The 21,447-nt window shown below is 32.7% G+C and overlaps 2 protein-coding genes across 7 annotated transcripts; one reads left to right on the top strand and one right to left on the bottom strand.

Annotated features, from left to right (window-relative positions):
* Positions 1–4,402: 4,402 nt before the first annotated feature.
* Positions 4,403–8,960, top strand: LOC108450657 (mediator of RNA polymerase II transcription subunit 19a). Of its 6 annotated transcripts, none has more exons than XM_053030501.1 (8): positions 4,403–4,539; positions 4,783–4,898; positions 6,015–6,080; positions 6,332–6,621; positions 6,812–7,045; positions 7,366–7,420; positions 7,602–7,735; positions 8,581–8,960. In XM_053030501.1, exons 3-7 carry the CDS (start codon positions 6,050–6,052, stop codon positions 7,604–7,606), a joined length of 615 nt encoding a protein of 204 aa, XP_052886461.1. In that variant the 5' UTR covers positions 4,403–4,539; positions 4,783–4,898; positions 6,015–6,049; the 3' UTR covers positions 7,607–7,735; positions 8,581–8,960. The 6 variants fall into 6 exon arrangements, with proteins under 6 accessions (XP_052886461.1, XP_017603885.1, XP_017603893.1 ...); XM_017748396.2 differs by having other exon boundaries at positions 7,366–7,425; XM_017748404.2 differs by having other exon boundaries at positions 4,404–4,539; positions 4,788–4,898; positions 7,366–7,425.
* A 569-nt stretch (positions 8,961–9,529) lies between these two features.
* Positions 9,530–12,996, bottom strand: LOC108450647 (acyl-coenzyme A thioesterase 2, chloroplastic-like). The gene is made up of 5 exons (XM_017748368.2): positions 12,352–12,996; positions 12,075–12,252; positions 10,560–11,026; positions 10,087–10,215; positions 9,530–10,001 (listed from the first exon to the last, which is right to left on the bottom strand). The coding sequence occupies exons 1-5, from the start codon at positions 12,739–12,741 to the stop codon at positions 9,843–9,845; spliced, it is 1,323 nt and encodes a 440-aa protein (XP_017603857.1). The 5' UTR covers positions 12,742–12,996; the 3' UTR covers positions 9,530–9,842.
* Between the last annotated feature and the right edge of the window lie 8,451 nt (positions 12,997–21,447).

Raw genomic sequence — 21,447 nt, 5'->3', positions numbered from 1 at the left:
ACTAAGTTAACAAAATAAATATAATTTCCAAACAATTATATGCAATATTCGCTTCAGGGAATTTGCCAAATCTTCAAATATCTAAAAAAAATTTGCAACTTCAGGTGCATCCAACCATAACGAGCTTTAGATAGAATTATCATATTTTATTACTCATAAATAGATCTTTCACAGTCAAATATTTTGCTTCCAACCCCTTAATGGGGATGATGACAAAAGAAGATCACAAAGATTATAAAATAAATATAAATTAATAACCCAATCCTCTCTTTTTCATTCTTTGAAATAGATATTTATAGCAATAGTGATTCATATGAAATATAATATTTTCATCATTTACAATCTCAATATAAGATTTATTATAGATATCTTTTAAAACTAATGGATTAATCATCACAAGATATTAATATATTAGCTCTTCTAGTGGTTTTGACTAATTTTGTACTATCAAATATTGGAATAATATTTGTTTGTTCTAGTACCAAATAAGATAAATACTTATTTCTATCTATCTTGATAGAATTTATTACTACATTCTCATATCCCTCCTCAAAGAATATTAACAAAAATAAAATATTTTGGCATATGCCATATATGTGGTCAATAATTTTTCATATCACATTGATAACATAAGTTATCTTTACCTTTTGAAGAGTTATCTTAAGAATTCTCATTGTTCTTTTATTTATTACTATGTTCCCACTTTTAGTGGTCCATAATTATATCTTTTATTTTCTTTATGTTTGCATTCACTTCAGGGAATGTAATAAATCTAGTAGGATAGACTTCTAAACGCCTCTATTAATTCTTTATTTCATAATCACCATTGTAAAACATGCGTGGATTTCAAATCAAAATTTATCTATTCATGTTGTCATGATTAGTATCTAATCACATTCTCAATTACAACAACAATCATGATCTCTATATTTTTATTTTTCATAGTTGTTATGTACTACTACATTCACTTCAGGGAATGAAGCAAAACTAGTGGGAAGAATTTCATAGCTTTTCAATAGTAACTTATTACTTTGCTTAGCCACTAGAAGGTATGAGATCGTTCGAAAATATTATTAAAGTCATTTTCACAATAATGCTACTACAAGAGCATATAAGATATTTCAATCATATAGTGTAATGTATTCCTTCGGGGAATATATATAATACAAATACATGAGTATCTCGGGTTATTTATATATATGGTTTTAATGTAAAGCACATGAATATTTTATTCAACATATATCTTCTTGATTTGAAAAATAATATTATATTTTATAAAATTTTGCATCACAATGAGCTAAAATATAAGTTCTTAATGAGCTTTTACGTTTGATGCAATATGAGCTCTTTAGGAGCATATAATCATTTTATTGTATAACCTTAATGAATGCTTAATTTATTTTAAATAAAATTTTATTTATTCATATAAAAATAAAATACATAGGTATAAATAAAACATGTATTAAACGTAACAAATAATAAATTCATGTCACTAATATAACTAATTATGGTTAAATAATATATATTTTATATATCATGCCACAACAAAATACAAAATATTATAATGTCAAATTAAAATAACTTTACGGCTATAAAAGTTTAAACATAAATATTTTCTAACCTTCACCTCTTATGACATAATTTCATCTCAAATTTTACAATGATATGAAATTATCACAGAGGGTGAATATCCCAAGTTCATGACAAGTAAGTATTTTTACTCACATTCCGCAATAATCATATATCCTAATCAAAATAAAAATTAAACCAATCAATTCTATTAAAAATGAAAAATATTTATCTCCACATAAAAATCCAATAACTAAATGTGTGAAGGGTTTTATAAATTCATAGAGATACAAATAGTGAATTATATAAATTGAACCTTTTAATAGAAATCAAATCAAATTTCAAAAGAAGTTGATTAGATTGACTTACGTTACCATTAATGAGAAGTAGTTATTACAAAAATCCTTTGTAATGAAAAAAAAAAAGATCATCTCTAAGCAAATATCAAAAAGCAAACTTTGAAAGTAAATCTTAGTTCTCGATTTCATATAGATAATGAAATCAAATCTTTCACCATTTGTAAAAACTTTACATCTTGTCATCAAAGATATTGAAAATCATGAAGAATAAATTTGATCGTCGATAAAAGGAACTATCACTTTGAGCAAGATTATGCTGATAACGTGTTATAAAATAAAGAGAGATAAAGAAACTAAAGAACAAAGAAAATATGTGAAGCAATAGAGAATGCATTTTATTGATCAAAAGGGATGATTACAATGCTTTATCGAGTCTCTATTTATAAGCATAAGAAGAATAAAAGAAGTAGAGATCTAATTCTAATAACTATTGGAATTTAAAGTATATTAAAATTTTATATTGATCATGATAGATATCCACTTAATAAGATATTCATAACAAAAACCATTTTTTATTTTCTAATTTTTATTTTCATTTTTTAAAATCATTTTCAAAAATTTAAGCAAACATGTTTCTTCACTATTTTAATTTTCTATTTTCCAATAAAATGAATATAAAAGCGATGATTATTTCTTGCAACCAAACGCACCTAATATTTTTGATATTTGATGATTACATGTAACATATTTTTCATTGTTTAGCAAATTTTCTTAAAATCTTTTTTGAAACTTATTTTAAGTAAAATAAATACAACATATTTGTTACAAAATATTATAGAAGCATTCCTTTTAACAATAAGAATAATAATCAATATCTAATTAAATTTTAATTTGAACTTACATATTATATATATATATATGTGTGTGTGTGTGTGAGAAAGCAAAAAGTGACAAATTGGAGCTAGAAGTGATAAAAAAATTAAGTAGGATTTAAACAAATAACCATATTTATATTATTAAAATATTCATATTTTATACTATAAAATATTTATTATTAAATATTTATGAATTTAATATATATTTATTATTAAAATATTAATAGATTTTTTCAATAAAATATTAAGAATATTACTCATAATTTTAAATTATTATTAATGTTAAAATTTATTATTAATTTAAAATCATAATATTAAATTTTATTAAAATATTAAAATATGTTAATAAATTATTATATTATTAAATATAAATATATACATTTAAAGATATTGAAAATGCCAATAATCTCTTGACCTAGAGATAAAGAGTATTTGTGTCATGGCATGAAAACTTAGGTTTAATCTTTGACAACACCACCTCGACCTACAATTATAAAAAAATATTGAAAATTATAATAAATAAGATTAATGTCTTAAAATTTTAAATAAATTTTAAAATTAAAATTTTATTATTAATATAATAATATTTTACTTTAATCAAGTTAATTTTATATAAAAATGAGTTACTCATAAAAATTGTTTTTGAAAATTACTTATGTTTTTAAGAGGAGAAGTCATATTTTAGACAAAAATAACTTATTTTTGTTGACCAGTAATTTTTTTGTTAATAAAGCTATTTTTCATAAAATAAAGATAATAATATATAAAAATATTTTTCATAAAAGAAACAGAATGTATAAAGAGTTAGTATTTGACAGGAAATATACTTTTTATTCCACAAACAAAAATTGTCATGTATATCTTTTTTTAAATATTTATTTATTTTAATGTTTTATTATACTCTTATAGGATACTTGTCATCTCTCTTAATTGTGGAGTCTCTGAACTCCACTAAAAGTATATTAAATATTATTTCATGTATAAAATAAAAATGTATTAAAAGAAAAGGATAAATTACACCAAATATCACAAAACTATTTGTAAGTTTATGCTTTAATTACTCAACTTAGTTACAAAATAGTAACTGAACTATTTAAAAGTTTTTATTTAAGTCATGAGGCTATTAAAATCAATGTTGTATGGTCTTCTTTGTTCACATTGTCGACACCAATAAAAAGCTCTCATTTCCTTTCTCTTCTAAAGTTTAATTTTCTTTTATGAAACAATTTTGAATGTTATGAATCTGTGAACTAAAATCCAAACAACTTTTTTCTCCGATCTCCCCTATTGATTGTTAGATCGACTTAAATCTAATGTATATTTTTATACTTGTTAATAGGTATTGATTTACCTATGATCGTTGAATAGTTACTTTTAGTAAGCTACCCAGACTTTAAAAAAAAACTTAACAATCCAATAGCTTAAATAAAATTTTTAAATTATTTAGTGATTTAAATGAAATTTTTGAATAATTTAACTATTATTTTGTAATATTTTAAAATTAAATTACTAAAATATAAATTTATTAATAATTTAATCACTTTGAGTGCAATAACTAAAAAAACAGAAGGAAAAAATTTCCCACATTTTTGGCTGGGGCCCCTCGTCGTGCGAGTGTGTAGAGAAAAACATTTGCAAGGGCGTGGAATTTCCCGATTCACCCGACGCTCTTCGATCCCACCCTAAAAACAAAAACAATTATAATAATAATAAAATTAAAAAATAAATAAACAAATAAGGTAACTAAACACCCCGAGATCCAGCGAGCTAAGCTACGGACCCCAAAAACCTCAGAGGTAAAATTTATTAGCATCGTCGTTCGTCTCCTTCCAAACCCTAGAATAGTACGACTCTCTTCTTTTAGAACTCTCTCGAACTTTCTTTGATCTACCATTTCTTTCCTTCTACTCCCTTCCCTTCCATCCTTTTTCTCCCTCTCTTGGTTTCGCTGCTCAATTTCTTCTCCTTTCCCCTTTTCTTTGTTTTAAAATTTGCGCGGTTTTGATTTTTGTTTGGATTTGGTAATTTTTTACTGGTAGAAAAGCGTGAGGAGTGAGTTGAGTAGAAGAAGAGAAAAGGAACTTCGAATTTTTGTGCTTTGCTTTCCCGTGATCTGAAAAAAGTAACACGGCGAACTTGCGATTTCATTTTTGAGGTATTCTTGATTTCTTCTTTTTCTTCTTCCCCTCTAATGTTTTTAGTTTAATTTTTTTAATGGAAATTATGATTTGGTTTTCTTTCTGATTCTTATATATATACAATTAGTAGTTGTTTGGCAAAATATTCTTTCGGCAGTTATTCTTCATGTCTGTTTTTCTCTCTTGGAAATTTATCTATGTACTAAGATTCCGAGAAAAAAAAATCTGTGGAAGTGAGAAATTGAGAAAAAATTGCGAACAAATTATTTTAAATCTGTAATTCTGGTGCCTAAATTTGCTTGAACCAGTAAAGAAATAACCTTTATCAATGCTTCTTATTTCCACATAACCAATTAATGATCCACACATAACAAATTTAGAGGAAACTAAACTGGAAATTGTTTGAGTTAAGGTATTATTCTACTTGAGGGTAATTTCAATTTCTCAGTGCACCTGAAATTGCCATCGCTTGAAAACTCTCTTTAAATTATGACTATTAACTAGGCATTTAGAATTTATTTTTGAAGTTACATATGCTATTATTAGGCTTGCTTAGGAAATTAATGCTAAGGTATTCTCAAAAGTTGAGCTGTTAGTGGGCCAATTGCTTCCTACTGGATCCAATCATGAACCTCTATTGATATGTTTAATGTAAATATTAATTCTGCGTTTGCCTCCATTTTGCTTTTTGAATTGAAATCAAAGGGTTATATGGTTACCAAGTTGGCCTTTATCGGTTCCTCTTGGCATATCTTTCACCCTACTGCACTTTTTTTTTTTGGTACTAGTGATATAATTGAACATAAATAAAATTGTAAGAAAGATGAGGGCAAAGAGATTTAATTGCTGCGCTGGGGAAGCATTTTTGATGTGAAAGTTGGCTTTGGAACTTTAAAGTTGTAAGATGCTTGTTTTACATGCCTGCCACAGAAGGTGAACAAATTGGAAAAAAAGATGTACTAGGTTTTGTATGCTTTTTTATTTTTAATATGCAAGAGCCTTCTGCACTATAGGGTAGGCTGCCTGTGATGATTATGCGTAACTTACTGAAGAGCTACTGTAATCTTTATTTACTTTTATAGATGTTTTGACTATTCGTGGATGTTTTTCCTGACTTTCGCTAAAAAATGCAGCTGATGATGATACATATTTCATGAATCATTAACTCATGGATCCTGAAGGCAAGAAATTTGGAGGAGGTACTATTGTTTAGAATGTGGATTTTTTATTGTACTCTCTTTGTTTTCATTGCATTTGTGTTTGGATTTGTTCAGTCCATTTGAAGTTTTTGGATTGAAAATTCCTGAGGTAACAGTAATTTCATGTAAAGTTATCCGGTATTAATATTATTGTTGTTGTTGTTGTTGTTGTTGTTGTTATTATTATTGTTATTATTATTATTATTATTATTATATTTCTTTTTCAACTAACAAGAAACTGTATTCTTTAGGACCGAGGGAACTTAGCGGTGCTGTTGATCTTATAAGTCACTATAAGTTATTGCCTCACCATGACTTCTTCTGCAAGAGACCTCTTCCAGTATCAATCTCAGATACACATTATCTTCATAATGTGGTGGGAGATACTGAAATTAGAAAAGGAGAAGGGATGCAGCTGGACCAGCTTATTCAGAATACATCTCATAACAGAGACTCTAATGTCCGTATACAGCCTTTTGACCTTGATATTCTTAAGGAGGCTTTCCAGCTGAGTGAAACCACTCCTGTCGAATTGCCAGTGGTAAGAAATTTACTGCTTTGAGACTACATTTATTTAAGTTTTTTAATCTAAAGGGTGGTCCTAGGTATTATGCCATTAATTAAGTAAATTGGTAAAAAATTAATGGCCCAATAGTTTATTTTGTTATTTACAATATTTATCTTCAATAGGCATCACTTCTGTTGGAGTTGTTAACCATTTTGTTTATTAGAGCGAAAAAGGGATTCCTACTATTGCTGGGAAGTCAAAGAGTGAAGCTAAAGATAAAGACAGGAAGCATAAAAAGCGCAAGGACAGAGATAAGGACAAGGATAAAGAGCATAAGAAGCACAAGCACCGTCATAAAGATAAAGATCGAAGTAAAGATAAAGACAAGGAAAAAAGGAAGGATAGAAGTGGGCATCATGATTCTGGTGCTGATCACTCAAAAAAGCACCATGAAAAGGTTGGAAGTTTTTTACCTCTTACATGTTTTGCCCCGAGTATAGTGGAAAAATGGTTAAAGTCAATCAGTCTGTTAATTTATCCATTATTTGTTCAAGAATAACATTGTTTCTTTTGAGCTATGCATGGGATGTTTTCTTTTGATCAGTAAAAATAAGCAGTTGTGCTGATCCCGGGAATTAAACTACTGTGGTCTGTGCCCCTGTGCAAGTTTGTATTTTAATTTGTCTTCTGAAAGTATATAAAAAATTTTAATCTTGAAATTAGATTAATTTTAAATGGAATTCCATGTAAAATTCTTTATAATTCATATATTTTCAGAAAAGGAAGCATGATGGAGATGAAGATCTTAGTGATGTTCACAGACACAAAAAAAGTAAGGTAATGCACCTAATTGTGGATTATGCTCTGTTCTGTTGCGTTATGTGGATTATCTTTCATATTTGTGATACGTGTAGCACTAACTCTTCATTTCTTCCTAGAATGGTGCCCATAGACTTTGTCTTCTAACTACTTTCTCATCTTGCTTATCAAAGTACATAATTAATTTGATGCAGCATAAAAGCTCAAAAATTGATGAAGTTGGTGCAATTAAAGTAGCAGGCTGAAAGGGTGGCTCTCTAGTTCATATTGTCTCAGATGGTTTTCAGAGTATGGGAGGGTTTGCTTAACGCTCTCTACATTGGTTGAGGTGAATGTCATATCTCACTGTTTCATTTATTTCTTATTGTATTACTCTTGATACTTAATATTATCCAGTTATTCACTGCTAATCAATTATCAAAATCCAAAAATTTACTGGAACTTGTATATGAATATGCCCCAGCTATAACATTATATGCTTTATCCTTCTACTTTCAACTCAGGCAATCAAGGTACAACAAAGACATAATTATGAACACTAAGTATACCATTGCATAAAGGGTGGATTAGAACTTGGATTTTTGCTGCAAATGTTCTTATTACAGTTTTATAAATTGTCTAAAGTAGAACATGGAGAATCTCATACATGCAGTCTAGCAACTGGCTTTTATAAGATCTATTGTTTTCTACTTTTTATCGGTAAAACTATATTGCAAGGGTATTGATGTAGAGAATCTGCTGAGTTTTGTGGATGTTGCCAGACAAATCCTGTGGCTGAAAAGGTTGTGGAATGGCATTGGTTTAACTTCTGTTTAGAAGTGGTTACATATTTAATTATTTACACATTCAAGTATTTACAGTTCTAGTTTTGGGGCCCAAGATTCCAATGAGGAGAAAGGTAGTGTAGTAGTAAAAGAATTATTTGCTTCCTACACTTGACTTGATATTAAAACATGACCTACACTCTGAAGGAGGTTGAATTTGATCCTTTTCCCACTGTTCATTATGTGACCTGTTATTATTTTTTCTTTAAGGCAGACTCTTCTTTTTTGTTATATTTGTTATCATCATGGGGCTCAGGTGTGGAGATGGGGTTGGGGAAGGGTGTTAAAATGGAAGATAGGTTTTAAAGGTTCTAACTTAACACACTCTCTCTGTTTGTCTTTTGTGCAGAGTAACTTGTAAACTGAGTTAAGAATGTGTAGAAGGTGAATCCATCCATTGATGGATATCTAATGCAGGGTATAGGGCTGCTGAAAATGGACTTTTTTGTATCATAAACATTGTTGGTAACATGCAAAACTTTGATTTTTCTTTCGTCCTTTTTCTAATTTTGTAGCTGTGCTTGTCGTGTACACATAATTTTGTCTGGTTAAAAGTTTAAAACGCCGAGTCCTGAAATGAAATACTATCAGTTTGATTTAGGGTTTGCAGCTTTTGTTTTGTAGAAAGAATAGGGCATATCGGAGCTGCTGTGTCATTATCTTTCCTATTTGTCATAACATCGGCTTGAAGCCATTTTCTTATTTGTTTCTTTTCCTTTTAGCAGACAATTGTGTTTCATTTTGGCATTTACATTCATTTACGATTTGATAATCTAACATAAAAAAAAATAGTAGTAGCTTTGATACTTGATATTTGCAGTTTTTTTTTTTTTTTTGTGATTAAAGCTGTATAAAAAACCCTAAACCATAAACAAGGATAAATAAACATTGTGATTATTGTTCGTATTATCAATGTAATAATGTAATCAGAAGTGTGGTTTGTTTCCGATCTCCTAAGGTACAAATAAAATGCTTTTCAATAAAAAAATATAAATAATGGTGAAATAGAAAGGGTTAAGAAACCATCATTGGAACAAGTTTGAGGAATAAAGGGTTTATATATTCATTATATTATTTTGTGGAATTTATATCCACTTACTAATTTCAGGAAGGGTCGATCTTTTTGTGGTCATTACAATATGAAATTGGAAGGGAATGGCAAGACTAGACGGAAGCTCTAATCATTCAATAAACCTTCTTAGTTTCTTTAAGAAAAGCTTGTTATTTGTTATTTTGATCGCAATGAGAAGGCAAATTTATGACTACGAGAAAGAAACCAATTCAAATAAGAAAGTTGCTTTTTAAGAGCTAATTTGATACGGTGAATGTATACCATCAAATGAGGTGATTAATTCGGATACAATTGAATTTTTATATATTTTATAGTGAACGAGTGGGATGGAAATGAAACGATTGTTCGAATTTGTGACTCAACTCTGAACTGAAGTTCACCTAAATAGGCATTGTGTGTTTCGTCATGTATTATAATAACATGATCCCAAACGCTCATCAGGTTGATTTATGCTTTATAACTACGTCTAATTATCACTACATTTATACTAAAATAGCATCGATTGCTGATATAACAGGATGTGTTGATCTGCTCCTGCTTCACTGACTTTTCCGTGTCAGCATCTCCGCATCCATGCGCTCTAAAATTCGACGTGCTTCTTCCTCTGTAGCAGGAACTACATTTCGAATCTTAAATCCGTTCTTGGTGGCCTTTGCCTCTGGCCGTACGGAGAATGTGAAATAAAATGTATTCGATACCTGCATAATGGATACACGTTTATGTAATTTAAATATAAACCATGAAATTAGTTAATGGTGGTATTAAGAAGTCCAAGGCTCTTACCTCACTTGTTCTGATCTCCGGCCTTGTAACATGAGCAACAACTTCGACATTAATTAGTGGTTGATCAGGGTCCTCGAGTTCCGTGTACAGAACACATGATTTTAGACGAAGGAAATCCCCTACATCAACCTACATGTATTCTTCACTAGAGTTACAAAATTTCACTCTCATCTAAACATATCAAGAATTAGGTACAATACATTGGTAAGGTTAGACTTAAATCGAAACAGGAATGCAAATGAAAGATGCTGAAACATGGCACTCTAAGAATTCAAGGACGGTTAATATTGCATGTCGCAATTTCTTCTGGTCTTCTATTTCACAGCGATATGCATAAAATAATGATTGAAGGCCAAATAAAATGAGGTTGAATGCTCAAATAATCTCGAACAACACCGAGCATGAAAGATAAATATGTAGATAGATAAACAAGTTGATGCTAAAAGCTCTACAGAAAGCAGGAAGATACTTACAGGCCTTAAGAAATCAACATGATCAACTTCCAAAAAGCAAGGTACTAGTCCAGCAAATGCATAAGCTGTTGAGAAAGCTAACTCAAAAGCTCGATGCATTAAAAAACCTCCAAAAATTCGACCATGAATGTTGCGCTGCTGTGGTTGGCAGATCAGGGCATTTTCAAGATGGGTATCCTTTAAAAGAATGCTGTCTCTATCAGCTAAGGCTGGCATATCACAGAAGATTCGGCCCTCAGCCAAGAGTGCTTCCAGTCTATTTATCTCCCCATGTTCAAATTCTCTTCTATCTACTCTTTTTCTTTTTCTTAATTTGCTTCTAGCTTCAGCTTCTTCAAATAGAAACTTCTCACGTTCAGTTTCTGGTGAAAGCCTGTTAACAGGAGCAGCTTTCCCAGTCTTAGAGTCACGGGCCACGAAGATGAAGTTGGCTGTTAGAGCTACAGATTCCGAAACATCCGAGTTTTCTGCATGAAATAACATCATCTAATCAAAGTCTCAATCATGGCCAAACTTCAAGATAATGTCTATAATGAAAGACTTTCCACAGAATCAAACTGTTAGCAGCTCTGCAATTTGATGAACTACGAATTACTTCTCATTAACTCCGAATTGTGATCCGTGTCTAGGTTATGGAACCTCAGTGCCATTACCAAGACTATTAAAACATGTCATCGGAGAATAAACATTCAGCTAAGAATACTATCTTTGAGGGTAAGGAAACGTATCATTAAGTAACAATTTTCACCATCATAAGTTAGATTTGGTATCTTTAAAAAAAAAAGATGATACTTCAGAACTCAAAGAATCATAGTTGCATAAAATGTCACAGGCCAACATGCTTCTCCTTCTTAAAGGACAAAGTGTGAAATTGTGCAGACAATGTCTATTTTATAAGCATACTTGTTTGGTTTTCAATAAGAATATGCTTTCAGTCTTTTCCATTTCGGGGTGAGAAAAATGGGGGTAGGGTAGTTAAAAATCCATATCAAATAACGTAGATTTCCTGCTAAGAAAAAGACAACTTATAGGGAACATGGATTGATTAAGAGAAGAGGAATGAGTAAATATTGCAGGAAGCCTCAAGGAGAAATGAAAGAGGTTATATGTAAATAACCCTTACATAAATAACCTGCAAATAAGGCTTTAATTCTCGTCAATCGATATACGAGTTATGAAAAGGAATCTGTAAGGAATGTAGCATGATCAATAGAGTATATGAGAAGTGAAAACTAAAAATAGGTACACAAGTTCATGCTTTATCTTGGATTTTCATTAGCACTAAGATTAATTACATAGGACTCTGAGTTCCAATAGTTCTGCAACTATATATGTCTGAAGAATTAGCAAATGTGAAGAAACAACTGACATGGAATTTATGCATTCTTGATAGCTAATACTAAAGTAATGTCTCAACAGATTTGTACTAAAAACATATCTGCAAATACTCAAAGTCATATTTCATCTTAAATGCAAAATTACAGTGAGTTAATCATAAGTTTAAGATTAAAGCACCTTCCGTGGACTGAATGACTTCTAGTTGAATCTCAATTGATGACCTCCCAACCCATATGACAGAACCAACTATTTTGAGATCAATGTCAACACTAATAGGCTTCTTCAAAACAATCTTGTCAACAGAAGCTGTTACCAGTAAAAGAGGCCTTGTTGTGCTATCATCATCTGAACAATGCTAATTCACAAACAAACCACACAACTTCAGCCATTCAAAAGACAAAAAGATTGCTAATTTATAATCCCCAAACTGCAAAAAAGAAAAAAAAAAAGGTACCTTGACAGAGATAGTCCCAGCTAAAGCATCAAGGTCTTCAAGCAACTTCCCAATTCTAACTTCATTCCAGGGATCCCTGTACTGTTCTCTCAAAATGTAGTCTGATGATAAATTATAAAGGATGCTGGTCCTGCTTTGAGAAGGGGTTTTGGTGAGCAACTCGCTCTGAGGGGGGGCATCTTTTGGTGGGTCAAGGAGTCTCTCAAAGATCTGGGACTTGGCTTCCCATAAAGCATTGGTTACTGGTGAATGGTACATTCCTGGCCATAGGCTGATGGGCTTCCGGGTTGAGGTGGAGTCTGAGCCATTGACAGCGGCAGAAGTGTCAAAGGGAGATGCAAAAGTTGAAACCACGGGGATGGTGGTAGGAGATGAGCAATTAAACTCCATGGATATGTGATTTTCAAGGTGATCCTTGCAAATGGGTGGGCGAATATTGGGATTTCAGGTTTTGGGTTTGTTTTTGTTTGTGAAATTTGCTTCTTTAGGGGCCAATTTCCTCTCAGCAATCAGTCAAACCTTTAAACATCTGGTTGTAAGCATTTTACTATAATTTATGAGTTTTTTTAATTATAGTAAAATGAAAATTATACTCCATAAGAATTCATCACGTAATAAACATGAGGTTATATTATAATATTGTTTTAAATATTTATCATGTTTGATTTTTTTGTTTATGTTTGTAATTTATTTGCATAATTTACTATTATAATTAATTAAATAATTAAAAGAAATAAAAGCTCCACATGGATCACCTCTGCCCCAGCCCCTACCCTGCTTTATTTATTTGTTTTTTAATTATGGACAGTTGTGAGGAGTAAAGAGAGCTTTAACCTCTTTTTTTTAGTGTTTATATGTAAAAAAAAAAACTTTAAAAAGTATTTAAAAGATCAATTAAGTTGCAAGCATAGTACTAATAAAGTTCCATTTCCGAAATTATTTACGGAAATGAATCATTCAAAAAAATAATGATGGGTATGGATCGAAAATACTAAAATAAATTGATGTGGACGTATTTTCAGGGGATAACACAGAAAAGCGTATTATCGAGGATGCGTTTTTGCTGATGTAAAGCAAAAGTGCACTGACGTGGACGTGCTTTAGTAAAAAGAGCTGGCAGGACGGTTTTTCCCGGTGCTTGATTAGGGTTTTTGAGTTATTTACAAATTAGGGCTTAGGTTTAAGATTTTTGGGTTTGTTTAAGGTTTAAGAAAAAAAAATTAAAGTTTAGTTTAGGGTCTATAGTTTATGGTTAAATTTTTTAATTGCTAAGTATTGTTCTAGAAAAAATAAATTTGACAAGATAGGATTAGAGGTGTGCATGGGCCGAGCCACCCGGCCCGACCGAAATGTGGGAAGGTTTGGGTAAAAATATAGGCCCGAAAAATAGGTTTGGGCAAAAAAATAAGGCCCGTTTAAAAAACGGGTCGGGCCTTGGGTAAGGCATTTTTGGCCGGGCTCGGCCCGAATTCACTACATGACAAATTTTTTTAATATTATTTTCTCCCTATTTTGCTACTATTTTACTATTATATTGCTACTATTTTGTTGTTATTGTCTAGATATTATATAAAACTTATTTTATTGTTAATTTTTTATTATTGTAAAGACATTTGTTAATTTTGTTATTATTTTAGAAACATTTGCTTGTTAAGTTGCATCTATTTTAGTGTTATTTAAGTATACATATTTTTCAAAATTTATTTTTAATTTGTTGAGAAATATTTATTTGATGTTTTTAGTATTTTTGATGGTTTATATATTTTTTAAAATTATATAAAAAATAATATAAAAATTAATATGGGCGGGCCTGGTCGAGCTCGGGTTTTAACATTTTTATTCGGGTCAAGCTTGGGCAAAATTTTAAGCCTATTTTTTGGGCTGGGCCAGGCCCGGGCCTAGCAAATGGGCCTAAACTTTTAGTTGGGCCTGGCCCGCCCTGCCCATGCACACCTCTAGATAGGATATGAAAAAATAAATTTGATGTGATATGTTTTGAAAAAATTATTTTGATGAGATGGATATTGTTTTTTTTTAAAAAACACAGATGGATATTGTTTTTTTTTTAAAAAAAACACTCTAAGTAGGATGCACAGTCAATAATAGTACAAAAAAAGCTTTCAAGTGGACTTTTTTTTGTACTGATGATTCTGAAAAAATAATTTTGAGAAAATGGTTCTAAAAAAATATCTCGGGATTCCCGAGAAATATGATAGTTGGGGTTGAAAAACGCTCCAAGCAGGATGCACTGTCAGCAAAAGTACTGAAAAAGCTCCCAGCTAGATGCCCTTTTCAATAGTGCTGGTGACAATGCATCCCACTATCTCTTAGGCTATATATAATCCAAATTTCATTCTCTTGTTGCATAAGTTACAACAAGAGAAATTGAAGAAGTTGAGAAGGTATAATTTATCATGTTAACATTTATACGAATCATTATATTTTTGCATAATATTTTTTTTGTTTTGAATTTCTTTCAGACAAATAATTTGGTTGAAAATGAGTGGACGTATTAGTGTTGTTATTTACTACGACGGTCCGTGACACTGAGAATGATGTTTTTTTATCGAAGAACACAACACGATTGGTTTTTTAACCATAACATAAAATTGACAAAACTTCGTAAAAGAATTAGGTGCAAAATCTTCGAAACGACGCCAATGAGAGTTTTGTCTATTAAGTATTGATTTTGTGCTTCGGTTGATTCCGTGACATATGACTCATTTGATATCAAAGGTGTTCGTGACTTGGAGGCGATGGTGCAGATGCACTTCGCTAGTGAATCACCCTATCTTGAGTTATATGTGGAATTTTCAAGGCCAGATGCAGCACTTGTGACTTCAACATCTACTACTGTTCGAAAGGAATATACGACCTCTATCCAACACTCTATTAGTGGGAGGCAGACAACAGAATCATCTGTTTTTTGTGGCAGGACGGAATACACGAACCATGTACAACACTCCGTTAGTGGATGGGACATGCACCTTGGTAGGTCGATGTTCAATGCTAGAAATACTTACTGGGGAATGTCATCAACTTCTAGTGGTTGTCAATCCACATCTGATTGGGGACGGTCTAAAATGTACACTAGAAGTGTAACACCTCAAACCCGGGCTAGACGTTATGGCTGAATTTGGCGGCATCACATGAGAGTGTTTTTAGAAAATCTTAGCTAGTTAAAAGTCGTTCAGTTCATTGTTGTTACTTAAGTCGTGAAATCTCCAAACCGATTATTAGGTGAACACATTTCATTATCGCGGAAGCTAAAACATCATTAATTCATTAATCAATAACTTAATAGTTTAAAATCCCGAAATAAACTTAAAAATAGTTCAAGTTCAAATACATTTTAATCCCCAAAATAAATATTTAAAATAAAGTAGACAAATAGAATGTTACTTAAAAATCCGTAAATATCCAACAGTGGTCACCATTGAGCCATTCGTCGCACCGATCCATCTATTGCTGAGGATTACCTGACAAACAAATAAACAAAGGGGTGAGTTTTCGCAAACTCAGTGTATACATCCCCACAAACAGCATACATACAAACAGATAATAGAATACAAATAGTTCGACCTTAGCCATACAGGTATCGCATGCATAACAATTAGATATCAGATAATAGAATACAAATAGTTCGACCTTAGCCATACAGGTATCGCATGCATAACAATTAGATATCAGAAAACATGCCCACCAACCCTGCACACCATCTCCGACCAACCCAACACACTATGTGGGGATAGAATCGACCCACCTAACCCTACACACCAAGTATGAGGATATAATCAACCCATCCAGCCCTACATACCAAAAGGTACCGTAAAACAGTACATAATAGATATATGCAGCGTAGCTGCCAGATAACAGGCTAATCGCCTCTCAAACTTCCTTCTCTTCACAACAATCCCAACCCAATGCAATGCAACATACATACCGTGACATGCTTATATGCAGATTTCAGATCTTATCAAAATCATGGTCGAACGGATATACGGAATCAGACAGATACACATGCTTATAATAACATGTTTTTGCACACAATTCAATAATCAATCAACGTATGGGGTCTAAGTAACGCTTACCGCGCCTACAATCAAGTCATAGTCGACTTAGGCAACCCGTGCAACCTTACAGAACATTTCAAATTAATTGGGCTCACACGCCCGTGTGCCCTACCCGTATGGGCCCACACACCCATGTAACCTACACGGCCCAACTTGGCTTTGCCCGTGTGGATCACACGGCCTGGCCCAAAGTCCTACAGGCTCGTGTGGCTCACTCGCACCCCGTGCGGCCTACACGGCCCAATTGGTCGAGCTTGTGCCTCGCACACAGCTCCGCCAGCCTTACACACCCGTGTCTTTTGAGCCTGTTTGGCTCGCGTACACCTGGCTAGTCAATCACAAGCCTATGTCTCGCGTCACAGGCTACCACACGGGCAGACCACACACTCACGTGGCGTCGATAGGCCACTTTTCAGCTTTCGTCGAAACTTATTTTCTACGCGATCGGAGTACACACCTGATTTGTTTTCGCTGCTAATCCAATCACGAGCACTCCAAAGCCTAAGATTGACAATATCGAGCCCAAATCAGTCACTTAAATCGACTTACATAAGAATGGCCAAATCTCAAAATGCGAGATCTACTTACCTTCGATGAAGAATGGTGTTTCCTTGCTGCTAAGGATTCGATTACTGATCTACCGAACCTTGATTAATCCTTAAACAACAACTAAAATCCTTTCAAATAATCTCCAACGGAAATCTCGTAACTTAGTTTAAACATTACTTACCAAATCGTCAGAACCACTAGCAAATGTCATAGCGAAACGGAAGAGAACGGGAAATCGAAAGAAAAGAAAAACGGAGAAGAAAGAAAAAGAAAAAAAAGAAAAGAATTTTGGCAGCAAGGGTTTGGAAGAGGAAAAAACGGCAGAGAAACTATTTTTTCAAAAGAAGAAAATATGAAAACCCTAATTCTTCCCTAAAGCCCCAAACTTAGAATTTTAATAAAACCCAACTCTTAATTGCAACTTGCAGCAGAATAACCCCATCGACACTACAGGGAATTGAACCACTGACCCTAAGCGTATTCCCTTGCAAGTTAACCACTAGACCAGCAGGCCCATTTTGTTAAGTTTTTACCCATAATTCATTATAAGCCCACTGACCTCAAGTCAAGCTTTATTCACTAATAATAATAATAAAACACAAAATAACTCGAAACATAAATTTAGACACTTTCAAGCCCAACACTTACAAAAGTTGAAACTACAGAAATTTGGGGCGTTACAACTCTACCCCTTTAAAGAAAATTCGTCCTCGAATTTTACCTGATCAAAAAATGTGAGGATACTGCTGACGCATTGAATCCTCTGGCTTCCAAGTAGCCTCCTCAATGCTTGATTCTGCCATAACACCTTCACCAAGGGAATAGATTTCCTACGCAGAATCTTAACGTCGCGATCTAAAATCTGAACTGGCTCTTCCTCAAACGTCAGATACGGTTTAACTTTAATCTCCTCCACAGGTACAATGTGAGTAGGATTGGAACGATAGTGTCTCAACATTGACATGTGAAATATGTCATGTATACGATCCAACTCTAGAGGAAGCTCCAACTAATATGCGACTAGTCCCACTTGCTTCAGAATCTGATACGACCCAATAAATCGAGGACTCAACTTACCCTTACGACCGAACCTCAGAACCTTCTTCCATGGCGAGACCTTAAGAAAAACCATGTCTCACACAGAATACTCGATGTCCTTTCTTTTCAAATCCGCATAGGACTTCTGTCTATCAGAAGCCGCTTTTAGTCAATCACGAATCACGTGGACCTTATCCTCAGTCTCTGATGCTAACTCCAGACCCAGAATACATCGCTCACCTAACTCAGTCCAATACAAAGGAGTGTGACACTTACGACCATAAAGTGCCTCATACGGTGCCATCTAAATACTAGATTGATAGCTATTATTATAAGAAAACTCTGTCAAGGGCATGTACTCCTTCCAACTACTAAGAAAATCCATGACACAACCCCTCAACATATCCTCCAATATCTGAATCACCCTTTCTGACTGACCATCTGTCTGAGAATGAAAAGCAGTACTAAAATCCAGACGAGAACCCAAAGCTTTATAAAGTTTCTGCCAAAATCGAGACGTAAAACGAGGATCCCTATATGAAGATGATCGAAACAGGAACCCCATGTAACCTCACTATCTCAAAAATGTAGAGCTTAGTCAGCTTTTGCAATGAGAAGTCCGTCCTAACAGGAATGAAATGTGCAGACTTGGTCAATCGATCCACGATGACCCACACAGAATCCGTCTTAGTGGGTATTAGAGGCAACCCACTAACGAAGTCCATCGTTACTCGCTCCCATTTCTACATTGGTATCCTTACTGGCTGAAGCAAACCCGAAGGTAACTGATGCTCAGCCTTAACCTGCTGGCAAGTCAAACAACGAGCAACAAAGTCTGTCACCTCACGTTTCAACCCTGGCCACCAGTATAACTCTCGAAGATCCCTATACATTTTGTTGCCCCTAGGATGCATAGCGTAATGCGCCTCCCTCAGAATCGACAACTTCAAATCCTCATCATTAGGTACGCAGATCCTATCTCGGAAACGCAACACCTCATCACTGTCAATCCTAAAATCAATGGTTGTTCCAGCCTCAACCTTACGGAATCGCAACTCAAGAGATTTATCTTCCAACTGCTTATCCTTAATCTGATCCAACCACGTCAGTTTAACCTGCAACTCAACCAGAAGACTCCTACCATCATAAAGACTTAGTCGAGCAAACATCACCCTCAAGTCGGTCATTACCCTACAACTTAACGCATTCGCCACCACATTGGCTTTACCCAGATGGTACTCGATAATGCAGTCATAATCCTTAAGCAGCTTCACCCAATGATGCTGTCTAAGATTTAACTCCTTCTAAGTGAGGAGATACTTGAGGCTCTTGTGATCAGTGTAGATGATACACTTTTCATCGTACAAGTAATGCCTCCAGATTTTAAGAGTAAAAACCACCACTGCCAACTCTAAATCGTGCGTCGGATAATTAGCCTCGTGAGTCTTGAGCTGACGAGATGCATACGCGACCACTTTACCATCTTGCATCAATACGCAACCCAAACCCACATGTGACGCATCACTGTAAACTACAAAATCCTTGCCAGACTCAGGTTGTATCAGAACTGGAGCCTAAGTCAAGACTGTCTTGAGCTTCTTAAAGCTCTCCTGCTAAGCGTCCTTCCAAACAAAGGAAACTCCCTTACGTAGTAACTTAGTCAACGGCGCTATGATCAACGAGAACCCTTCTACGAAGCGTCGGTAATAACTTGCCAGACCTAGAAAACTGCGAACCTCCGACACACTCTTCGGCTGTTTCCAATCCAACACAGCCTCAACCTTACAAAGATCCACTATAATCCTCTCTGCGGAAATTACATGTCCCAAAAATGTCACTTCTTGAAGCCAGAATTCACACTTACTAAACTTCGCATATAGATGTTTCTCCCGAATAATCTGCAGAACCACCCGTAGATACCTATCGTACTCATCCTCCGTCCTAGAGTATACCAAGATGTTGTCGATGAACACTACCACAAACTGATCTAAGTAGGGATGGAACACTCAATTCATCAGATCTATTAACGCCGTTCGTGCATTAGTCAACCCAAAAGGCATAACTAGGAACTCGTAATGTCCATACCGAGTCCTAAATGCCATCTTATGCACATCATGTAACGACCTAAATTTTAAGGTCATCGAAAAAATTAAATTTTCGAGTCATTATTTCCGTAAAATAAATTCGTAAATATCTATTAGAAATATTTATGAAGCTAGCAGTGTAGTTGATTAGATTTTGGTTAAGTGAATTAGCTCGAATTAAGGCTAATTTAGTGAACGGACTAGATTGAATGAAGAGTGAAAGTTTAATTATAGAATAAAGAAAAGTAAAGGGATTAAATAGGTAAATAAGCCAAAAAGGAGTGCCAAGTGTATGGCAAAAATAAAATACATGTGTAATTAATATAATACATAGATTTGTAATACATGTATGTATTTACTTATTATTTAAGTAAATATTAATATATTTATTATTATTAAATTTATATTATATGATAAATAAATTAAAGTAAAGACAAATTATATGTAAATAAAAATATACATGTGTAATAATTATATTGGTACAATTGTGATATGTTTATTTAATTACTTTTTATTTAAGTAAATAGATTTTTATTATAATAAAATATTAAATAAATAGAATAAAGAAAAGAATGACAAATGTATGGTGATATATGGATACATATGTATTAATAATGTACACATGTATAAAAGTATTATTTATTATATAAGTATATTATTATTGTTATTATATTATATTATAAGATTTTTATGTAATAAATATATTAAATTATGACAAGTGTATGGATATAAATGGATACAAATGTAAAATAAATATTTTATATTAATTAGATATTTATTAAGATAACATGTTATATATATATAAAGTAAAACAAAAGAAAAGAAATGAAAAGGATAGAAAAGAAGTAGAATGAAACGAAACAGAGAACAAGGGAGAAAAAGAAAGAAAGAAAGAAAAGAAAGGAAGAAAAGAGAAAATTAAAGGTTTGAAGCTTGGAAGTTTAATAGGTAAGTCAATTTAGCCATTTTTACTTAATTTTGATGTTTTAGAAGCTTTAGAACAATGTTTTGATGAAGTTAAGTTGATATTTTAAAATATAGTTAATTATTAAACATTGTTCATGTTGAACAAAAGATGAATTAAGGGCTAAATTGATAGGAATTCAAGTTAGAAGTGAAATAATGATTAAATTGTAAAGTAATTCATAAGTTTTGAATGGTAAGGATTAAATTGAAAGAAATTCAAAATTATGGTTTTATGCTGAATTTAGTTTGAAGTGGAAATTGAATAAAAATATTGAGTTAAATGTGAAGAATAAAAGTTAGTCTCGGTATAGAGACTAAATTGGAATTAAGGTAAAAGTTAGATAGAAATTAAAATATTCAATGTGAAAAATTTAATGATAGTGTAT

This window comes from Gossypium arboreum, chromosome 7 (assembly GCF_025698485.1).
Source record: "Gossypium arboreum isolate Shixiya-1 chromosome 7, ASM2569848v2, whole genome shotgun sequence".
Classification (NCBI taxonomy): domain Eukaryota; kingdom Viridiplantae; phylum Streptophyta; class Magnoliopsida; order Malvales; family Malvaceae; genus Gossypium; species Gossypium arboreum.
This window is presented reverse-complemented; position numbering and strand designations above follow the sequence as displayed.

Bases quoted from the DNA above. Each gene is read 5' to 3' on its own strand.
- LOC108450657 (XM_017748396.2), top strand. From the start codon at position 6,050: ATGGATCCTGAAGGCAAGAAATTTGGAGGAG. The intron at 7,046-7,365 runs GTTGGAAGTTTT...ATATATTTTCAG, and splicing joins CAAAAAAGCACCATGAAAAG to AAAAGGAAGCATGATGGAGA. The intron at 7,426-7,601 runs GTAATGCACCTA...AATTTGATGCAG, and splicing joins ACAGACACAAAAAAAGTAAG to CATAAAAGCTCAAAAATTGA.
- LOC108450647 (XM_017748368.2), bottom strand. From the start codon at position 12,741: ATGGAGTTTAATTGCTCATCTCCTACCACCATCCCCGTGGTTTCAACT. The intron at 10,216-10,559 runs GTAAGTATCTTC...GAATACATGTAG, and splicing joins ATGTTGATTTCTTAAGGCCT to GTTGATGTAGGGGATTTCCT. The intron at 10,002-10,086 runs GTAAGAGCCTTG...TCCATTATGCAG, and splicing joins CGGAGATCAGAACAAGTGAG to GTATCGAATACATTTTATTT.